Source organism: Muntiacus reevesi, chromosome 18 (assembly GCF_963930625.1).
Source record: "Muntiacus reevesi chromosome 18, mMunRee1.1, whole genome shotgun sequence".
Lineage (NCBI taxonomy): Eukaryota > Metazoa > Chordata > Mammalia > Artiodactyla > Cervidae > Muntiacus > Muntiacus reevesi.
In genome coordinates this window covers 2,174,048-2,190,485 of record NC_089266.1, presented here as the reverse complement: position 1 = coordinate 2,190,485, position 16,438 = coordinate 2,174,048, and the positions used below count along the sequence as shown (strand labels likewise).

At 45.3% G+C, this 16,438-nt stretch overlaps 1 protein-coding gene across 2 annotated transcripts in view; it reads right to left on the bottom strand.

Moving 5' to 3' along the window:
• Positions 1 to 16,438, bottom strand: part of MAP2K6 (mitogen-activated protein kinase kinase 6) — a 101,407-nt gene that overhangs the window by 17,763 nt on the left and 67,206 nt on the right. For both annotated transcript variants that reach the window (XM_065910809.1, XM_065910808.1), the window contains exons 2-7: positions 16,008 to 16,074; positions 5,937 to 5,985; positions 4,832 to 4,945; positions 3,122 to 3,241; positions 1,796 to 1,912; positions 1,073 to 1,124 (exon numbers count right to left, since the gene is read on the bottom strand). In XM_065910809.1, coding sequence (XP_065766881.1) covers positions 1,073 to 1,124; positions 1,796 to 1,912; positions 3,122 to 3,241; positions 4,832 to 4,945; positions 5,937 to 5,985; positions 16,008 to 16,074 — 519 coding nt within the window. The remainder of the gene's footprint in view (positions 1 to 1,072; positions 1,125 to 1,795; positions 1,913 to 3,121; positions 3,242 to 4,831; positions 4,946 to 5,936; positions 5,986 to 16,007; positions 16,075 to 16,438) is intronic.

Sequence of the window (16,438 nt, the reverse complement as noted above, 5' to 3'; positions counted from 1 at the left end):
TTTTTGGCCTCTTCTTCCTTGATATTTTTCCCATTTTTGATAGTAATAGTAAAAGCCATCATAACAGGCATGTTTTTTGAGACATCTTACATTATTTCAGGCTCAGAGTATAACAGTGATCAGGTCACAAGAACCTATCAGCTACCAACACTGTTCATACATTTTTTGGAAAACTGAGTGTACATGCCTCTCCCGAGACGCGTTCCTTGACTCTACGCACCCAGTGCTGATCACGTCCATGTTTCCTATTCTACCTACACGACTTCCGTGGTTGCTACTTTTGTATTTCTAACGTGGGTTTTTTCCCCCCATGTGTCTGTTGTATATTTGCCTCACTCCCCTACCAAGAACTCCTATGTGGAATTTGGATAAGAATATATTTTCTTCATAGATACCTGTCAGGACAGCTATTGTAGCGCTGTATAAATACAGTGCCGTATAAATGCTGGGAAATAACTACGCAAGTTACACGGATGGATGAAGGCATGGAGGAAGGATGGAAGGAAGGATGTCTGGGTGGACGGATGGATGGATGGATGAAGTGGTAACAGGTCAGCAGAGAGACAGAGAGGAGGGAGCAGAGGAAGACACACCTGCCAGCCCTTTCCTCCTGTCCTGACTCCCGCTGTCTGAAAGGGCCACGCTTCATACCAGAACTTCTCAGACCCTCACGGCCCAAGAATTACCCGGGGATCTTGTTAAAAAGGAGGTTCTGACTCAGTTAGTCTTGGGACTCAAGATTCTGCTTTTCTAACACGCTCTCTGGCGATGGCCAACACTAGGGGAATTTCCATCATATTCTCTAAAATTCTTAGTGGGTAACTCTCTTTGGCAACACGCAGTTCATATTCAACTTAGGCCTAATACAGAGCTCACATCCCCTGATGTCCTCAGACATAACCATCAGCAGCTCCTTATATGATCTGCTATCCAATCCCAAACGAAAACCCCGCCTCTGTTCTCTCGCCTGACTCAATTTCATCCACTGGGGAGAAAAAAAAATTAATAAAACTCAGGTGAAAGAAATAAAATTGATAAAAGGAACAGCCAAGGCAGCGTCACGGACACTTACCTCGGTGAATGACAGACAGCTTACTGTGTAAATGTTCTAAGGCTTTTACAATCTGCAAGAGAAACACAAGGTGGATTTATGTCCCCCATCACTGGAAAGGAACTGCATCTTTAGTAAATCCACATTTATTGTCCCTGGCTTACAGTCCCGAGGGGAGGTATTTTCTCCAACAGCGGTGTTCCTAGCCAGGAAAATACACGGAAGTGCCACGAATTAGACCCTGCCCACCAGAGAGATGACGTCAGGGTGCAGAGAGGCGGGCTCACTGGTGTGTTCTGATTCTCTACCTTGACCCCCAGCGTCTTTTCCTCCCCTCCCTCCTGGGCCTCAGTAGCCATGAAGGGAGCAGCTTCCTTGTCTTCGTGCCCCCTCCTGTGCCTATTAATCCTAAGAAAACATTTACAACTCCACAAACGAAAATCAAGATAAACCAGCATCAGAACACAGACACCAGGAACGTGGTCCTAGCCGACGAACATGCTGCTCAGAGGCACTTCAGCTGAAAGCCTCCTAGGCCGGGTCAGGAGCAGAACCTCGTGGAGGTCAAGCCCAGAAAGAGAAGCATCCATCGATCCATCCACAGACGCACTCGTACAATCAACACACACAGACGGACGGGCTCTCCAGTCCAGGCGGTGGTTCCGGTACGGAGGGAACAGACACACACGAGGCCCAGACTTCCCCGCGCTCCTTGGACGGGGCTGGGGCTCGCGATGTACTCACAGAAACTGCTATTTTCCCTAAGATGTCCTCTGGAATTGTTTGGCCTTTATCGATCACTTGTTTGTAGAATTTATCTAGGGACGTGTCCATGAGCTCCATGCAGATCCAGACATCCCCCTGGAGGCCGGTTGGTTCAGAGACGGTCAGAGAGGATGGAAATGGGAGAAAAGGAGGAAGCAGTTAGCATCTGGCAGGAGGAACGGGCCACTTCCTGCTTGAGTTTTTGGAGGAAATGCACAGTGTCCTTCGAGATCTCAATGAAATTTATAAATGAGCAATACTACCTCCAAAACGCAAGCTAGCAGACAGACAGCCAAACAGACCGGCCTGTGATCACCCACTCCTTAGAAAACTAGGTTCTAGATGCTAACACCACAAGCTATAGGATCCCAGCAACACAAGCCTTTACAGTTAATGTTATCTAAGACAGCAGTCTCCAGGCTTTCTGGCAACGGGGACCAATTTCGTGGAAGATAATTTATCCATGGACCAGAGCCGGGTGGGGGGCGTGGTTTCAGGATGATTCAAGTGCATTACATTTATTGTGCACTTGGCTTCTATTACTGCATCAACTCCACCTCGGATCATCAGGCATTAGATCATGGAGGTGGGGGGCCCCTGCTCTGGGAGTTATGACCAGATACCAACTCTATGCCTGACTGCCCACACTGACCACTGGCAACAGTTTGTCATTTACAGGCTGGTTATAAGAGGGAGATGAAAACAGACAACCATAAGGACCTATGTACAGCATAGGAAACTCTACTCAAATACTCTGTATTACAGGGCTATACGGGGAAAAATATCTTAAAAAGTGTGAGTATATATATACACAGAGCTGATTCACCCTGTTGTATAGCAGAAACTAACAACACTGCAAATCAAATATTCCCTAATAAAAAATTTTTTAGAAAGGGGAGGGGATGACAATTCATATCATCGTAAAGTGAAAAGCAGAATTAGAAAATAGAAGCAAATATGAGGCCATCCACTGTACAAGGCTGCTTATCAAGCGGCCAAAAGATCAGAGCATTTGAGATTTCAAGGGACTGATACAAATCCATCTGTAAGTCGATAGAGACCGTTCTGCCAAGAGAGGCAAACCAGAACGGGAAGGAGAAAGGGAACCCCAGCATTTACAAAGGGCTAAACACATTGGAAAACATCATGGTTTCAAGCTAACTTTGCACCAACATTTCACAAGCATGAAGCTCTCTACAGAAGACAAGTCGGACAAGGAGCGCCCTGTGACTGCGCAGGTGCTTGGGTGATCGGGGAAACGCCTTTTTCAGTTGCCGCTTGCCTCGCAGCTGTGAAGGCACCTACCTCTCGGAAGAGTGCGCCGTAAAAGGTGACCGTGAAGGGACAGTCCACGGTCCTCATGGAGATGTCCAGGTCCATCAGCAGCCGCTTCTGCTCTTGGCTGTTGACCGTGGCCCGGATCCGCTGATGGGAACGCATGGAAAACGGACCGTCACTGCCCTGAGGATGGGTCTGTCGACAAGGATCCCCTCCCGAGAACAGTAGGAAAATTCACAGTACAGCTGCTAGCAACAACTGTTCAAATACCTACCCTAAAGGATGACCTATCTGTAACAAACGAAAAGTAAGGAAGACTGTTATCCGTTTGATTTACCGAATAATCCCCGGGAGAGAAGCAAACTGATCATCTACTGTGGAGAGCGTGCAGATGTTTGAGAAGGCATTGCCAAGTTACAAAACAGTCTGATTTATCCTGTGGGTTTAGTGCAAAGAGGCCAGAGTATTCATTGATTTGGGACTGATTTGGGCTCATACAAAAAAGAAAAAATAAAAGCCAAAATCCCCTTTTTGCAAACAAGTAAAAATATTTGGACTAAACAGAAACTGCAGAAGAGTTAGTTGATTGAGGAATGGGATGAGGCGTTGTTGAACTGAAATGGGGACACTGTTCACGTCTCTCGCTTCTAAGAGGAGAGGGACTAACCACACCAGTAAACAGCCCCAGAGACAACACGACCGTGTCATTAAATGACAAGACAACACGATATCACGAGGCTTTCACATTTTTTTGCCTGCAGAGCCAAGGGCCTGCAGGAGACAAAACTGAAAAATCTACAAGGTAAGTGAAAGACGCCAGCATTCTCCAAAAAAAAGGAATCCAGGTCATCTGACCGGCCACATGCCTGACAACCCATCTAGAATTAACACACGGGGCCCGCTCCAAGATCCTCCCAACGTCTACTCGAGAAATATGCGATGATTCTAGATTTCTTTTTATAGCTCCAAAACTATGCAAATTTGCTCAAGATGGCTTTACCCTCCTCTGTTTCCACAAACGGAGGCAATTTTGTCTCAGTTTGGGTTTCCTGATTTTCAGGGACAGATTCTTTAAAAGCAACAGAATAAAGTTTAAAAAGAGACTCGTGAGACACAAAACCAAAAGCCATGTGTAAGCCTGCATTTGGATTCCAATTTGAAAAAGCAACGGGAGAAAGAACAGCAGTGACAGCTGTGGAACGCTCAAGGTAACGTTCATCGGGACCTGGTAGTAGATGGCAGTGAGGAAGTACTGTGACTCTTTCACGTGTGATGATGTGGTCGGGGGTGGTGCTGGTTTAGTCGCTCAGTCGTGTCCCACTCTTGCGACCCCATGGACTGTAGCCCACCACGCTCCTCTGTCCATGGCATTCTCCAGGCAATAATACTGGCATCAGTAGCCATTTCGTTCTCTAGGGGATTTTCCCAGCCCAGGGACTGAACCCACATCTCCTGCATCGCAGGCACAACCCATCAGGGACACACGATGTGGTGGTTGCATAGAACAATTAAAAAGAGGGGGTAGGATTCAGCGGTTCAAAAAAGCCCAGTTGCTGCAAATCATACCAAGGAGGCATTTTTGACATACTTGGAGGGAAGTATTGTTCACCACAAATAGGCTTTTCTGTCTCACCCCATGGAGGATCGTCTTACTTCTATGAAAGGAGCCCATTTGCAGCTGAGAGGGACAAACATATGGACCAGGACCGGAAAACGTCTGGGGAACGTGAACGCTACCTTCACCGCCATGATCTGCTCACTGGGCACGTGCCGCATCTTCTCCACCACCCCGTACGCCCCCCGGCCCAGCTCCACGATGGGCTCCAGGTCATCCGCCTTCACCTCAAAGTTCTGCAGGAGAGAAAAGCAAGGGTGTAATAGGCAGCTCAGCTCAGTCACTCAGTCGTGTCCAACTCTGCGACCCCATGGACCGCAGCACGCCAGGCCTCCCTGTCCATCACCAACTCCCGGAGTCCACCCAAACTCATGTCCATTGACTCGGTGATGCCATTCAACCATCTCATCTTCTGTCGTCCCCTTCACCTCCTGCCATCAATCTTTCCAGCATCAGGGTCTTTTCAAATGAGTCAGCTCTTCGCATCAGGTAGTCAAAATATTGGAATTTCAGCTTCAGCATCAGTCCTTCCAATGAATATTCAGGACTGATCTCCTTTATGATGGACTGGTTGGATCTCCTTGCAGTTCAAGGGATGCTCAAGAGTCTTCTCCAACACCACGGTTCGAAAGCATCGATTCTTCGGCGCTCAGCAATAGGAAAAAACGAAATGAACCAGACACAGGCTACCCTGTCCTCCCTCTGGTTTCTCCGAGCAGTCCAAGCGTCCTTTCTGGTCCAGAACCTTCTGGCCTAGAAGCTTTGCCAAGCCACCACTGAAAGCAAGAAGTACCCGGGAGATGGGCAGATGCCCACCGCGGGCCCCCCGTTCACCCCGGGCAAGACTGAGGTCCAGTTCCAGCTCAGGCTCTGAACAGCGTGGGGAGCCAGCGCTGACCCCGCACGGCGGGTCCTCATCTGCCCCTCAGTGGCCCCGCAGGGCCGCTTGCTGACTCCTGGCGACTAGCTCTAGGCCTGGACTTCACAGAGCACAGCCCAAAACGACCATCTCTTCACCCCAGAGATACCCCATCACACCCACAACTGATCCCAATTTGACATTTAAAATAGCAACTGCTCCACAGACCACTTCTGTTTACATTCAAACGTTATTGACCCACCCCCTGACAGCATGTTATGGAAAATACATTTTTCCCCACTGGCTGGTCGCAAAGCATACATATAAAAGGGTCAAGACATTTAACCGGCAGACACGATTTTTCTCACCTGATTTCCAATAGAAATGCAAGCTTTGGAGTCTAAATCTCGAGGTGGCCTGCAAAAGAGAAAGAGAAAACATGAGATATTCAGTTGACCATGACCTTCCCAAATCTAATGAGACTGCAGAGAGTTCTCCCTAAAAATAAGGTGAAAGCTCATGAGTAAAATAAAGTAGCATAAACAGGTGAATAGTGTGGGATTTGGAACAAAACACATGTTCTTAGAAACCACAGTCTCTGAACTTCCATTTCTTCTTTCTTACGAAGATACTAGTACACTTCCTCCTGTGTTGAAGGAGGTGTTCTAAGCAAAATGCTTACTAGCAGAATGCCTGGCAAATATTCAAAAATAAATATGCATATATATAAACTATACTATATGTAACAGCATACATATATTATATAAAATAATTATATATAATATAACTACTTACACAGGGGCTTACAGGAATAGCCTAATTATTCACATAACAATACACACACACACACACCCCTATAGGCTTCCTAGGTGGCACTAACAGTGAAGAATCCGCCCGCAATTTCAGAGACCTGGGTTCAGTCCCCGGGTCAGGAAGATCCCCTGGAGGACAGCATGGCAACCCACTCCAGTATTCTTGCCTGGAGAATCCCACGGACAGAGGAGCCTGGTGGGTTACCGTGTATAATTCTACCCCTCCTACTGAAACTAGCTAAATAAAACAATAACCAAAATGTAGGAACATGAACACAGATAACACATCAACCTAAGGTTTTAATGGCAATCTTTTTGAAATGTATAGAAAACACAAACTAAGGCTTTCTAAATTAATTTAAAACCTGGACTGAGGGGCAGGGATAAAGAGGAACACACACACAAACACACACACACACATACACCACACACATATATACACGCACACATATGCATATGTACAGACACACACATACATATACACCACACACACATACACACCACATACATGCACGCGCACAGATGCATACACACATACATATACACACATACATACATATAAACCACATGCACACACATATACAACACACCACACACACACATACCCATGCACACTGCACACAGAAGTGACGTTTTTATAAATCCTGTGTTTCTAAGCAGGGAATTTTTCTTTAGAAACACCTTCCAGAGGAATTAAACTTTCTGAAAAATCTGATTTCTAACTCTTAAAACCTCCGAAGCTCTTTTTGTTTAGTTGTCATAATTTGCTTGTACTAATCGCAATGGAACCTTGAAATAAAGGCAAATATTACTTGAAATATGTGACTAATATAAACAGTGAAAAATCCTTTACAATTGTTCAGACCCTTCCTTTTGTAAAGAATGAAGCAACAGGAAAGGTCACTAGTTAATCATTCGGGGCCACCTCCGAGGGCATGCCACCCAGCGAGGCTGCTGGGTGAGACCTCTTCCCGCTCTGATATGCTAGCATTCACACAAGGGCTCTGCAAATCAGTCAGTGCGTGCGTGCTAAGTTGCTTCAGCAGGGTCCGACTCTTTGACATCCCGTGGACCATAGCCCGCAAGGCTCCTCTGTTCATGGGATTCTCCAGGCAAGAACACTGAAGTGAGTTGCCATGCCCTCCTCCAGGGGATCTTCCCAACCCTGGGATCGAACTCATGTCTCCTGCGGCTCCTGCATTGCAGGAGGATTCTTAATCGCTGAGCTACCAGGGAAGCCCATAAACAAATTACAGTCTGCAACCCAGCTATGGGTGAATTTTACACATTTAAAGGGTTGTAAAAAACAAACAAGAATCTTCAGCAGAGGCCACTGTGGCCTGGTAGCCCCAAATATTTACTATCTGGTCTTTGGCACAAAAAGTTTGCTGATTCCAGTTTTATTCTAACCTTGCATTACAACTCTACCTAATAGGAGGGTTTCATGCCATTTTCCAGAATGAGAAAAATGAAACCCAGAAAAACTCAGCGATATGCTGAACACACAGTCCTCAACAGGGCTGAAAATAAAACTCATGTCATCCGAGTCTCAGCCTTGAAAGGAGAAGAGGGTATAGACCCTGAAAACTGGGTTAAGCGCTTTCCTTGCATTTCCTATCGTTGAAACACACACACACACATATATACATATACACCACACACACACACAGACACACATGCACACACACACACCCAGCAGTCATTGCTCCCACATTCCAGATGAAAACCTGTTTGACTTAGACTTAAGCTATCTTGCTCCCAAGTGGTGAAGCTATGATTCAGTCCCCATCCGACTGAATCCAAGGAACCTGCCCACCCAGACCCCCTCTAGTGTAACTGATCACCAACCCCACCACGGGGCCTTTGGGCTCAGCAAGGCGGCCAGAAGCAACAAGTGATGGCCTGAGATGGACAGCTTGTCTTGGATTAGCTGACACTGTAACCAGTCCAGGGCACATTCGTCTGTCTGGGGCACTGAGGTTTAAACTGTGGGTGGACATTCTGTGTTACTTATTCAATATTTCAGTCCTCCGGGGAAAGAAGCGAACTTATTACAAAACTCCTAACCCTGTAAGACCAAAGGTATTCCAAAGGCCACCTGCTATGATTCTTTTATATAAACAGCCAGCTTTGATTTATGAAAATAATTGTTTATTTATACTTCTACATGAGTAACGAGTCTACTGGTTACTATTACAATTATTACTTGCCTGGGCTTCCCCGGCGTCTCAACAGTAAAGAATCTTCCTGCAATGCAGGAGACGTGGGTTCGATTCCTGGGTGGGGAAGATCCCCCTTCAGGAAAGCATGGCAACCCACCCCAGTGTTCTTGCCTGGAGAATCCCATGGACAGAGGAGTCTGGTGGGCTACAGTCCCTGGGGTCACAAGAGTTGGACACGACTCAAGTGACTGAGCATGCATGCATTATTTGCCTATAAATAACAATATTTACTTATTATCTAATGATAATATAAAGCACCTACGTGGGCCAGAGACCATGCAAGACCTTTTAAATCCAAAGTCTTTTTTAATTTTCACAGCTCTCAGAGGTATTAGCTTTACTTTTTCAAATATTTATTTAACTGTGCTGGGCCTCAGGTGCGGCATGTGGGATCTTTAGCTTTGGCGTGTGGGGTCTAGCTTCCTCACCAGGGATTGAACCTGGGCCTCCTGCATTGGCAACACGGAGTTTTAACCACTGGACCACCAAGGAAGTCCCAGTATTAGCCCTATTTTAATGTGAAAAATTGACACCGACACAGACTAAGAATTCAAAGTCACTCAGTGAGATGGTGACTTTGGAACGCAGAGCCACGCCATGAAGTCTTCTCACCTACAAAGTAAGAGATCCCGGCTCTCATGGACTATTTGGCTCTGGTCGCCGGCGGTCCAACATGTGGCTAAGAGCACATACTTGAGGGTCAGAGAGCCCTCAGTCCCTCTGCCAGCTCTCCCACTTATTAAGTGAAATAATAATAATAACAACAACACGGAGAGCCACATCGTTGAGAAATTTCCCTGGAACGAGCCCTGGGCTGGACACTTAATATGGGCCGTGACATCCAATCCCCATAGCAACCACAGCCATGTTTGCTCCTGTTTTTCACAGGGGGAAGCTAAGGCTTAGGAGACTTGGGTAACTTGCCTCGGATACTCAACCGAGGAAGCTCAGCTCCCAAATGTGAACCCACATATTCCAGCACCAGTCTGGGCTCTCTGAGGTCAGCGGCTTTGAGAAGGACACCTGAGCCCGGGACAGGCCTGCCGTCTCACTTGTAAAGCAAGCAGAGTTTCTCGTGAGGATTAACTGAAAGAATGCTGGCCAGCGCAGAATCAAGTTAGAACTCGGAGTAGCTGCTGCCCAGCCAGCGGGGAACAGCCCAGAGACCCGAGCCACAGACGCTGACTCAGGGACTCCGCGAGGAGGCCACACGCACGGCCCGAAGAACGGGGCTCTGTCCGTCCTGGGCTATTTGTGTGCAGTCCAGCGGGAGGTGGCCGGGCATAAATGGCGAAAATCACCAAGCCAGCCTCAAAAATCTGCCAAGGAAAACTCAAAATGCGGAATCCACTTCTTGAGGAGCACAGACTTCAGCCTCAGTATTAATATAGTAACAATAACAACAACAGTATATCATAAGCCTCTTCTGAGCTAACGTGAGACCGTTGATATCACAGGGCGACCCCGGCTCGACATGATGAAACAGAAGAGTGTAGTCAAGGTTTGTCCCACCACGCGAGGGTTAGACAGCAGAGAACCTACCTTTACTTTTGCATAGCTTTTTATTCATTTTTTTATACCAAGTGAGGGTTTATGTTAGTTTTCAGAAATTTACTAAAAACACAGACTATTAATATAAATTAGAAGAAGGGAAAGACTAGCAGATTGTTAAGGCAAGACGAATGTAAGATAGCTGGAAGGCTGATATGAGAATATATCCCAAAGGAAATAATAAAGATAAGAGCAGAAATCAATAAAATTGAAAGCAGGAAAATAAAACAAAGTTGGCTCTTTTAAAATCAATAAAATGGATAAATCTCCAGCAAGACTAATACAGATAAAAAGGGAGAAGACATGGATTATCAGTATCAGTAATAAAGAAGAGGATGTCACCATATACCTGTCGTCATTAAGAGAATAACAAGGAAATACCATGAGCAACTTTACTTTCATAAATTCAACAACTTAGAAGAAATGGGCCAATTCCTTGAAAATCACAAACTACCAAAACTTAGCCACAATGAGATAGATCATCTGAATTATCCAATAACTATTAAACCAATTGAATGTGTCATTAAAAACCTCTGGAAGAAGAAATACACAAGCCCATTTTGTCTCACGGGAGAAATTTCAGCAAATTTTTTTTTCTTAATTGTATATATGAAACCATTATTTTGTAACCTGAAACTAAAATAATATTATATGTAAATTATAGCTCAACATTATTTTTTAAAGAATTACCACCTATCTTATACAATGTCTACCAGAAAACAGAAGAAGGTATTCTAACCAACACATTTTAAGGTCAGTATTATCTTAAATACCAAAACCGGAACATAACAGCACATACATATATGTATGTATATGCATATATACACACACATACACACACACAAAGCTTCTATAGATCAACATCTCTTATCAACTTCAGGCACAAAAATCTTCAATATCTGCAGAAATTAAATCCAGCAGTGTATAAAAATATAGTATACCAAAACCAAGTGGGATTATTTGACGTATGCAAGGCTAGTTCAATATTTTAAAAATCAACCGATGCTGGGACTTCCTTGGTGGTCCAGCGGCTAGGAATCCACCCTGCAGGGCAGGGAATGTGGGTTCGATCCCTGGTGGGAGAACCAAGACCCCACTCGCCATGAAGCGACTAAGCCCAAGGGCCACAACTACTGAGCCTGCGTTCCACAACGGGATCCCACGCAAGGCGATGAAGAGCCAAGAGCCACAGCTAACGCTCCATGCCGCCGAACAAATATGCAAACACTTTCAAGCAATCAATCAAAGTAACACATATCGACAGGACAAAGAAGAAAACTCCAAGATCACATCGATGCACAAAAAAATCACTCAACAAAATTCAACACACATTCATGATGAAAACTGAGTTCTGGCTGAGGACACTTCAACCAGAGAGGAACTTCTTCAACTTCCTAAACAACGTCTGCGAGGACTTCACATCACGCTTAATGGTGGGAGATTAAATGCTTTCTCTCTAAGATGGAAAACAACGCAAGTCAGCCTGCCCTCAGCAATCTTATTTGATGTAGTACTGAACATTCTTGTCACTGAGATAAGGTAAGAAAATAAAGGTTGAAAACAAACAGGCGAGAAAGAAATAAAACGGTCTTTCTACAGAAAGTATGACTGTCTACACAGAAAACTGTAAGAAATCTATCACAAAAGTTCCTGGAACTAATAACTGAGTTTAGTAAGGTCACAGGGTACGCAATCAACTCAAAAATCAATGGCAGTAACCTCCGCAGTGGTCCAGTGGCTAAGACTCCACATTCCTAATGCAGGGGGCCTGGGTTTGATCCCTGGTCAGGGAACTAGATCCCACACAACACAACAAACACCCAGCACAACAAATTAATAAAAATATTTTAAAAATAAATTGCATGTCTAAATTTCTAAAGTGGAAATCAAAATTTAAAAATGGAATACAATTTTTATTGCTTTAAAAAAAAAGAAACACTTAGGTATAAATCCTAATAAAACTGAATGCAGAGAATCTATATGATGAAAACTATAAAATACTGATGGAAGAAATCAAAGGGAATCTAAATACTTGAAGAAATCTACCACGTTCATGGATTGGAAGACAGTGAAATAAAGATGCCAATTCTCCCTCAATCGGTATCTTGGTTCAACACAATTCCTACGAAAAATCTCAGTGAGTTTATTTGTAGATATAGATAAGTTTATTCTAAAACTAACAGGAAATGATGAAAGCCCTAGAATAACCAAAATAGTTTTCAAAAAGAAAACAAAGTGAGAAGAATCACTTTTCCCAATATTAAGGTTTAATCTATAGCTGCAGTAATCAAGACAGAGTGATACAGGCAGAAGAGCAGTCAGTCAGTTCCGTCATGTCCGATTCTTTGTGACCCCATGGACCACAGCATACTAGGCCTCCCTGTCCATCACCAACTCCTGGAGCTTGCTCAGACTCATGTCCACTGAGTTGGTGATGCCATCCAACCACCTCATCCTCTGTCATCCCCATCTTCTCCTCCCTTCAACCTTTTCCAGCATCAGGGTCTTTCCAAATGAGTCAGTTTTTCACATCAGGTGGCCAAAGTACTGGAGTGTCAGTTTCAGCATCAGTCCTTCCAATGAACACCCAGGACTGATCTCCTTTAGGATGGACTGGTTGGATCTCCTTGCAGTCCAAGGGACTCTCAAGAGTCTTCTCCAACACCACAGTTCAAAAGCATCAATTCTTCCACGTTCAGCTTTCTTCACAGTCCAACTCTCACATCCATACATGACCACTGGAAAAACCATAGCCTTGTCTAGACGAACCTTTGTTGGCAAAGAAAAGTCTGTGCTTTTTAATATGCTGTCTAGGTTGGTCATAACTTTCCTTCCAAGGAGTAAGCATCTTTTAATTTCATGGCTGCGATCACCATCTGCAGTGATTTTGGAGCCACAAAAAATAAAGTCAGTCACTGTTTCCACTGTTTCCCCATCTATTTCCCATGAAGTGATGGGACCGGATGCCATGATCTTAGTTTTTTGAATGTTGAACTTTAAGCCAACTTTTTCACTCTCCTCTTTCACTTTCATCAAGAAGCTCTTTAGTTCTTCTTCACTTTATGCCATAAGGGTGGTGTCATCTGCATATCTGAGGTTACTGATATTTCTCCCGGCAATCTTGATTCCAGCTTGTGCTTCCTCCAGCCCAGCATTTTTCATGATGTACTCTGCATATAAGTTAAATAAGCAGGCTGACAATATACAGGCTTGATGTACTCCTTTCCCTATTTGAAACCAGTCTGTTGTTCCATGTCTGGTTCTCACTGGAGGAGCAGACCCAGAGATCGATGGAGCAGAACAGAAAACCCAGAAACGGATCCACACAAATATGCCCAGTTAACATCTTAAAAATGAGCAAAAACAACTCAGTGGAGCAAGGATAGTCTTTTCAGCAACTGGTGTTGGAGCAACTTTAGCCAGTGAAATCCACTGGCTAAAAAATAGAGCCCAACTGAAACCCCATGCGTTGTACAAAAATTAAACTCCAAATGTATCACAGACTTAAATCTAATATGTAAATCCATCAACTTCTAGAAAAGAACAGAGGAGAAAATCTTTAGGACACAAGCATAGGGAAAGGGTTCTTAGCCCCGTCACCAAAAACACAACTCATAAGGGGAAAAACTGATGGTAGACTGGGCGTCATCACAGAGAGAGATGGAAAGAAGCATTATGACTGGGAGACAGTGTTCTTAAGACACACACCTGAGAAACTTTTTGCATCGAGGATATAGGAAGAACCCTCAAAACTCAAGATTAAAAATAAATCTCATTGGATAATAGACAAATAAGTGCATAGACATTTCACTGAAGAAGACACATGGATGGGAAATAAACACCAAAAGTATTCAGTATCAATAGCCATTAGAAAGATGAAAATTAACACTGCAGTGATACATCACATCTACCAGAATGGCTAAAATGAAAACAGTTCTGAGGAGAAACTGGGCCGTTCATATTTTTTGGTAAGAATGTAATTTGGTACAAGCACTCTGGAAAATACTTGGCAATTCTCTCAAAACTAAAAATGGACTTACCATACGACCCATAATTGCACTGTTGGACATACATCCCAGACAAATGAAGACTTATTTTTATGCACGAACTTACACGGGAATGTTCACAGCACATTTATTTATAACAGCCCCAAACCAGAAACTATTTGTATCTCCTTCAAACGCTTTCAGAGGCTGGAGGCTTTAACACACTGGTGTATCCACCCCACGGAATGGCATTCAGCAATAACAAAGAATAATCTGTGGGTACATGCAGCAACTCGAATAAACCTCAAGGGAATGATGCTGAAAGAAAAAGGCCGGTCTCAGAAGGGATATGCATGATTCCATCTGCACAATAATCAGTAAGTAACAGGATGGAGAGGCAGAAGAGACAGTAAATTCCTACGTACAGACGAGTCCCGTCCCGAGAGCAGGTTCGTCAGCCCCACAAAGTCAGCCTGGGCGCCCGCCACACTGCAGGGCTCAGTCGCCCCGTCGTGTCCGACTTTGCAACCCTATGGTCTGTGGCCCACCAAGCCCCTCTGTCCGTGGGATTGTCCAGGCATGAATACCGGATTCAGTTGCCATTTCTTCCTCAAGGGGTCTTCACAACCCTGGGACTGAATCTGCATCTCCTGCGTCTCCTGCATTGGCAGATGGATTCTTTACCACTGTGTCACCTGGGAAGCAGGTCTGGAATGCTTTTCACTTGTTGCAACTAAGACCCAACTTAGCCAAATCAAGAAATGTTGTTTTTTTTTAATTTAAGTTTCCATTGGAATGGCTATTATGCTACCTCTGCTATAATTTTTTTCTTGGAATTTCCTTTCCTCCCCTCTAGATGCTTTGATATGGTTCTGCCCCGAGCTGGGCTTCCCGTGTGTCTCAGCTGGTAAAGAATCTGCCTGCAATGTGGGATACCTGGGTTTGACATCTGGGTTGGGAAGATACTCTGGAGAAGGGAGTAGCTACCCACTCCATTATTCTGGCCTGGAAGAGTCCATGGACTGTATAGTCCAAGGGGTCGCAAAGAGCCGGACACAACTGAGTGTCTTTCACTTGACCTTGCCCCCAGCTAGGCAATACCCTGCCCGCAACGCACAGAGGCAAAGACACAAGGGCGGCTCCGGGAGTAGGAGTCCCGCTTCACCAGGGCTTGGGATGTCTCAGGGCCTTGGACCTATGGCTTAGTTCATAAGGCGTGGTCCTGTATCTCCCGTTTGCCTTCTGCTCATACGGAATAAGATCTAAGACAGGATGCTGCGTCCTCACCAAGTACCACCTTTCTACCCCAACCCAAAGCTTACAGTGGTGGCTCCCTCAGGGGGTTATTCAGATAAAATGGAAAAGGAAGAAGGCCCCATCCAGTGACCTTTCTGGATTTATTTAAGACCCCATCTGCCAGGGCTTCCCTGGTGGCCCAGTGCTAAAGAACCTGCCTGCCAATCATCCCTGGGTAGGGAAGATCCCCTGGAGGAGGAAATGGCTACCTGCTCCAGGATCCTTGCCTGGGAAATCCCATGGACAGAGGAGCCTGGTGGGCTGCAGTCCTTGGGGTCACAAAGAGTCAGACACGACTTAGCGACTGAACAACAAGCCATCTGCCAAACACAGCTGTCAAATTTTTAGCCAACTAAGCTCAAAGGTACCCATTCCATGTAGACTGGCCAACCAAGATTGTTTCAGGTCTCAGAACTCTAAAAGTCCTTGGCCCCCCCGCGTCCAAGGGCTCTCCTTTCTAACAACGGCCTGCCCAGTCAAAGCATTACTCACCAGTCTGAAAAGGAACTCCATTCTCTGGAAACCTGTAAAGCGCAAGCATTTGGATTAAGACGGCGATCTTGCCAACTTACGTGGAACTGGTCTGAGGTTGTTCAAACGCTTCTTTGGGGATTTTAAGGCCAGGGTTTCGCTTCTTGCCTACAGGGAAAGACGGAAGGATAACATTAAGGTCTAAAAAATCACAGCGTGAGAGCAGGCACAGAGGCGGCAGTGAAGAAATGACGGGACTGGGAGCGCAAGTCTCATCCCTGCATTCAGAGCCCCGCTTCCCACCAGGAAGGCTGTGAGTGACGAGGCACAGTTGCCAGGCGGGGCAGAACTTCCGAGCGCAGACAGAGGTCGTGGGTGAGGGCTTCCCGGAGTCCATGAGAGGTCCCCAAAGGATGCCAACTCCCTTGACGCAGGGAGACCCGCCTGCCCCTCTTTGCTGGGAGTTCGGCAGCCAGCCTCCTTTATCCCCTCTTTACACGACAATGGTAGGTGGTGTTGGCCACAGGTTTCC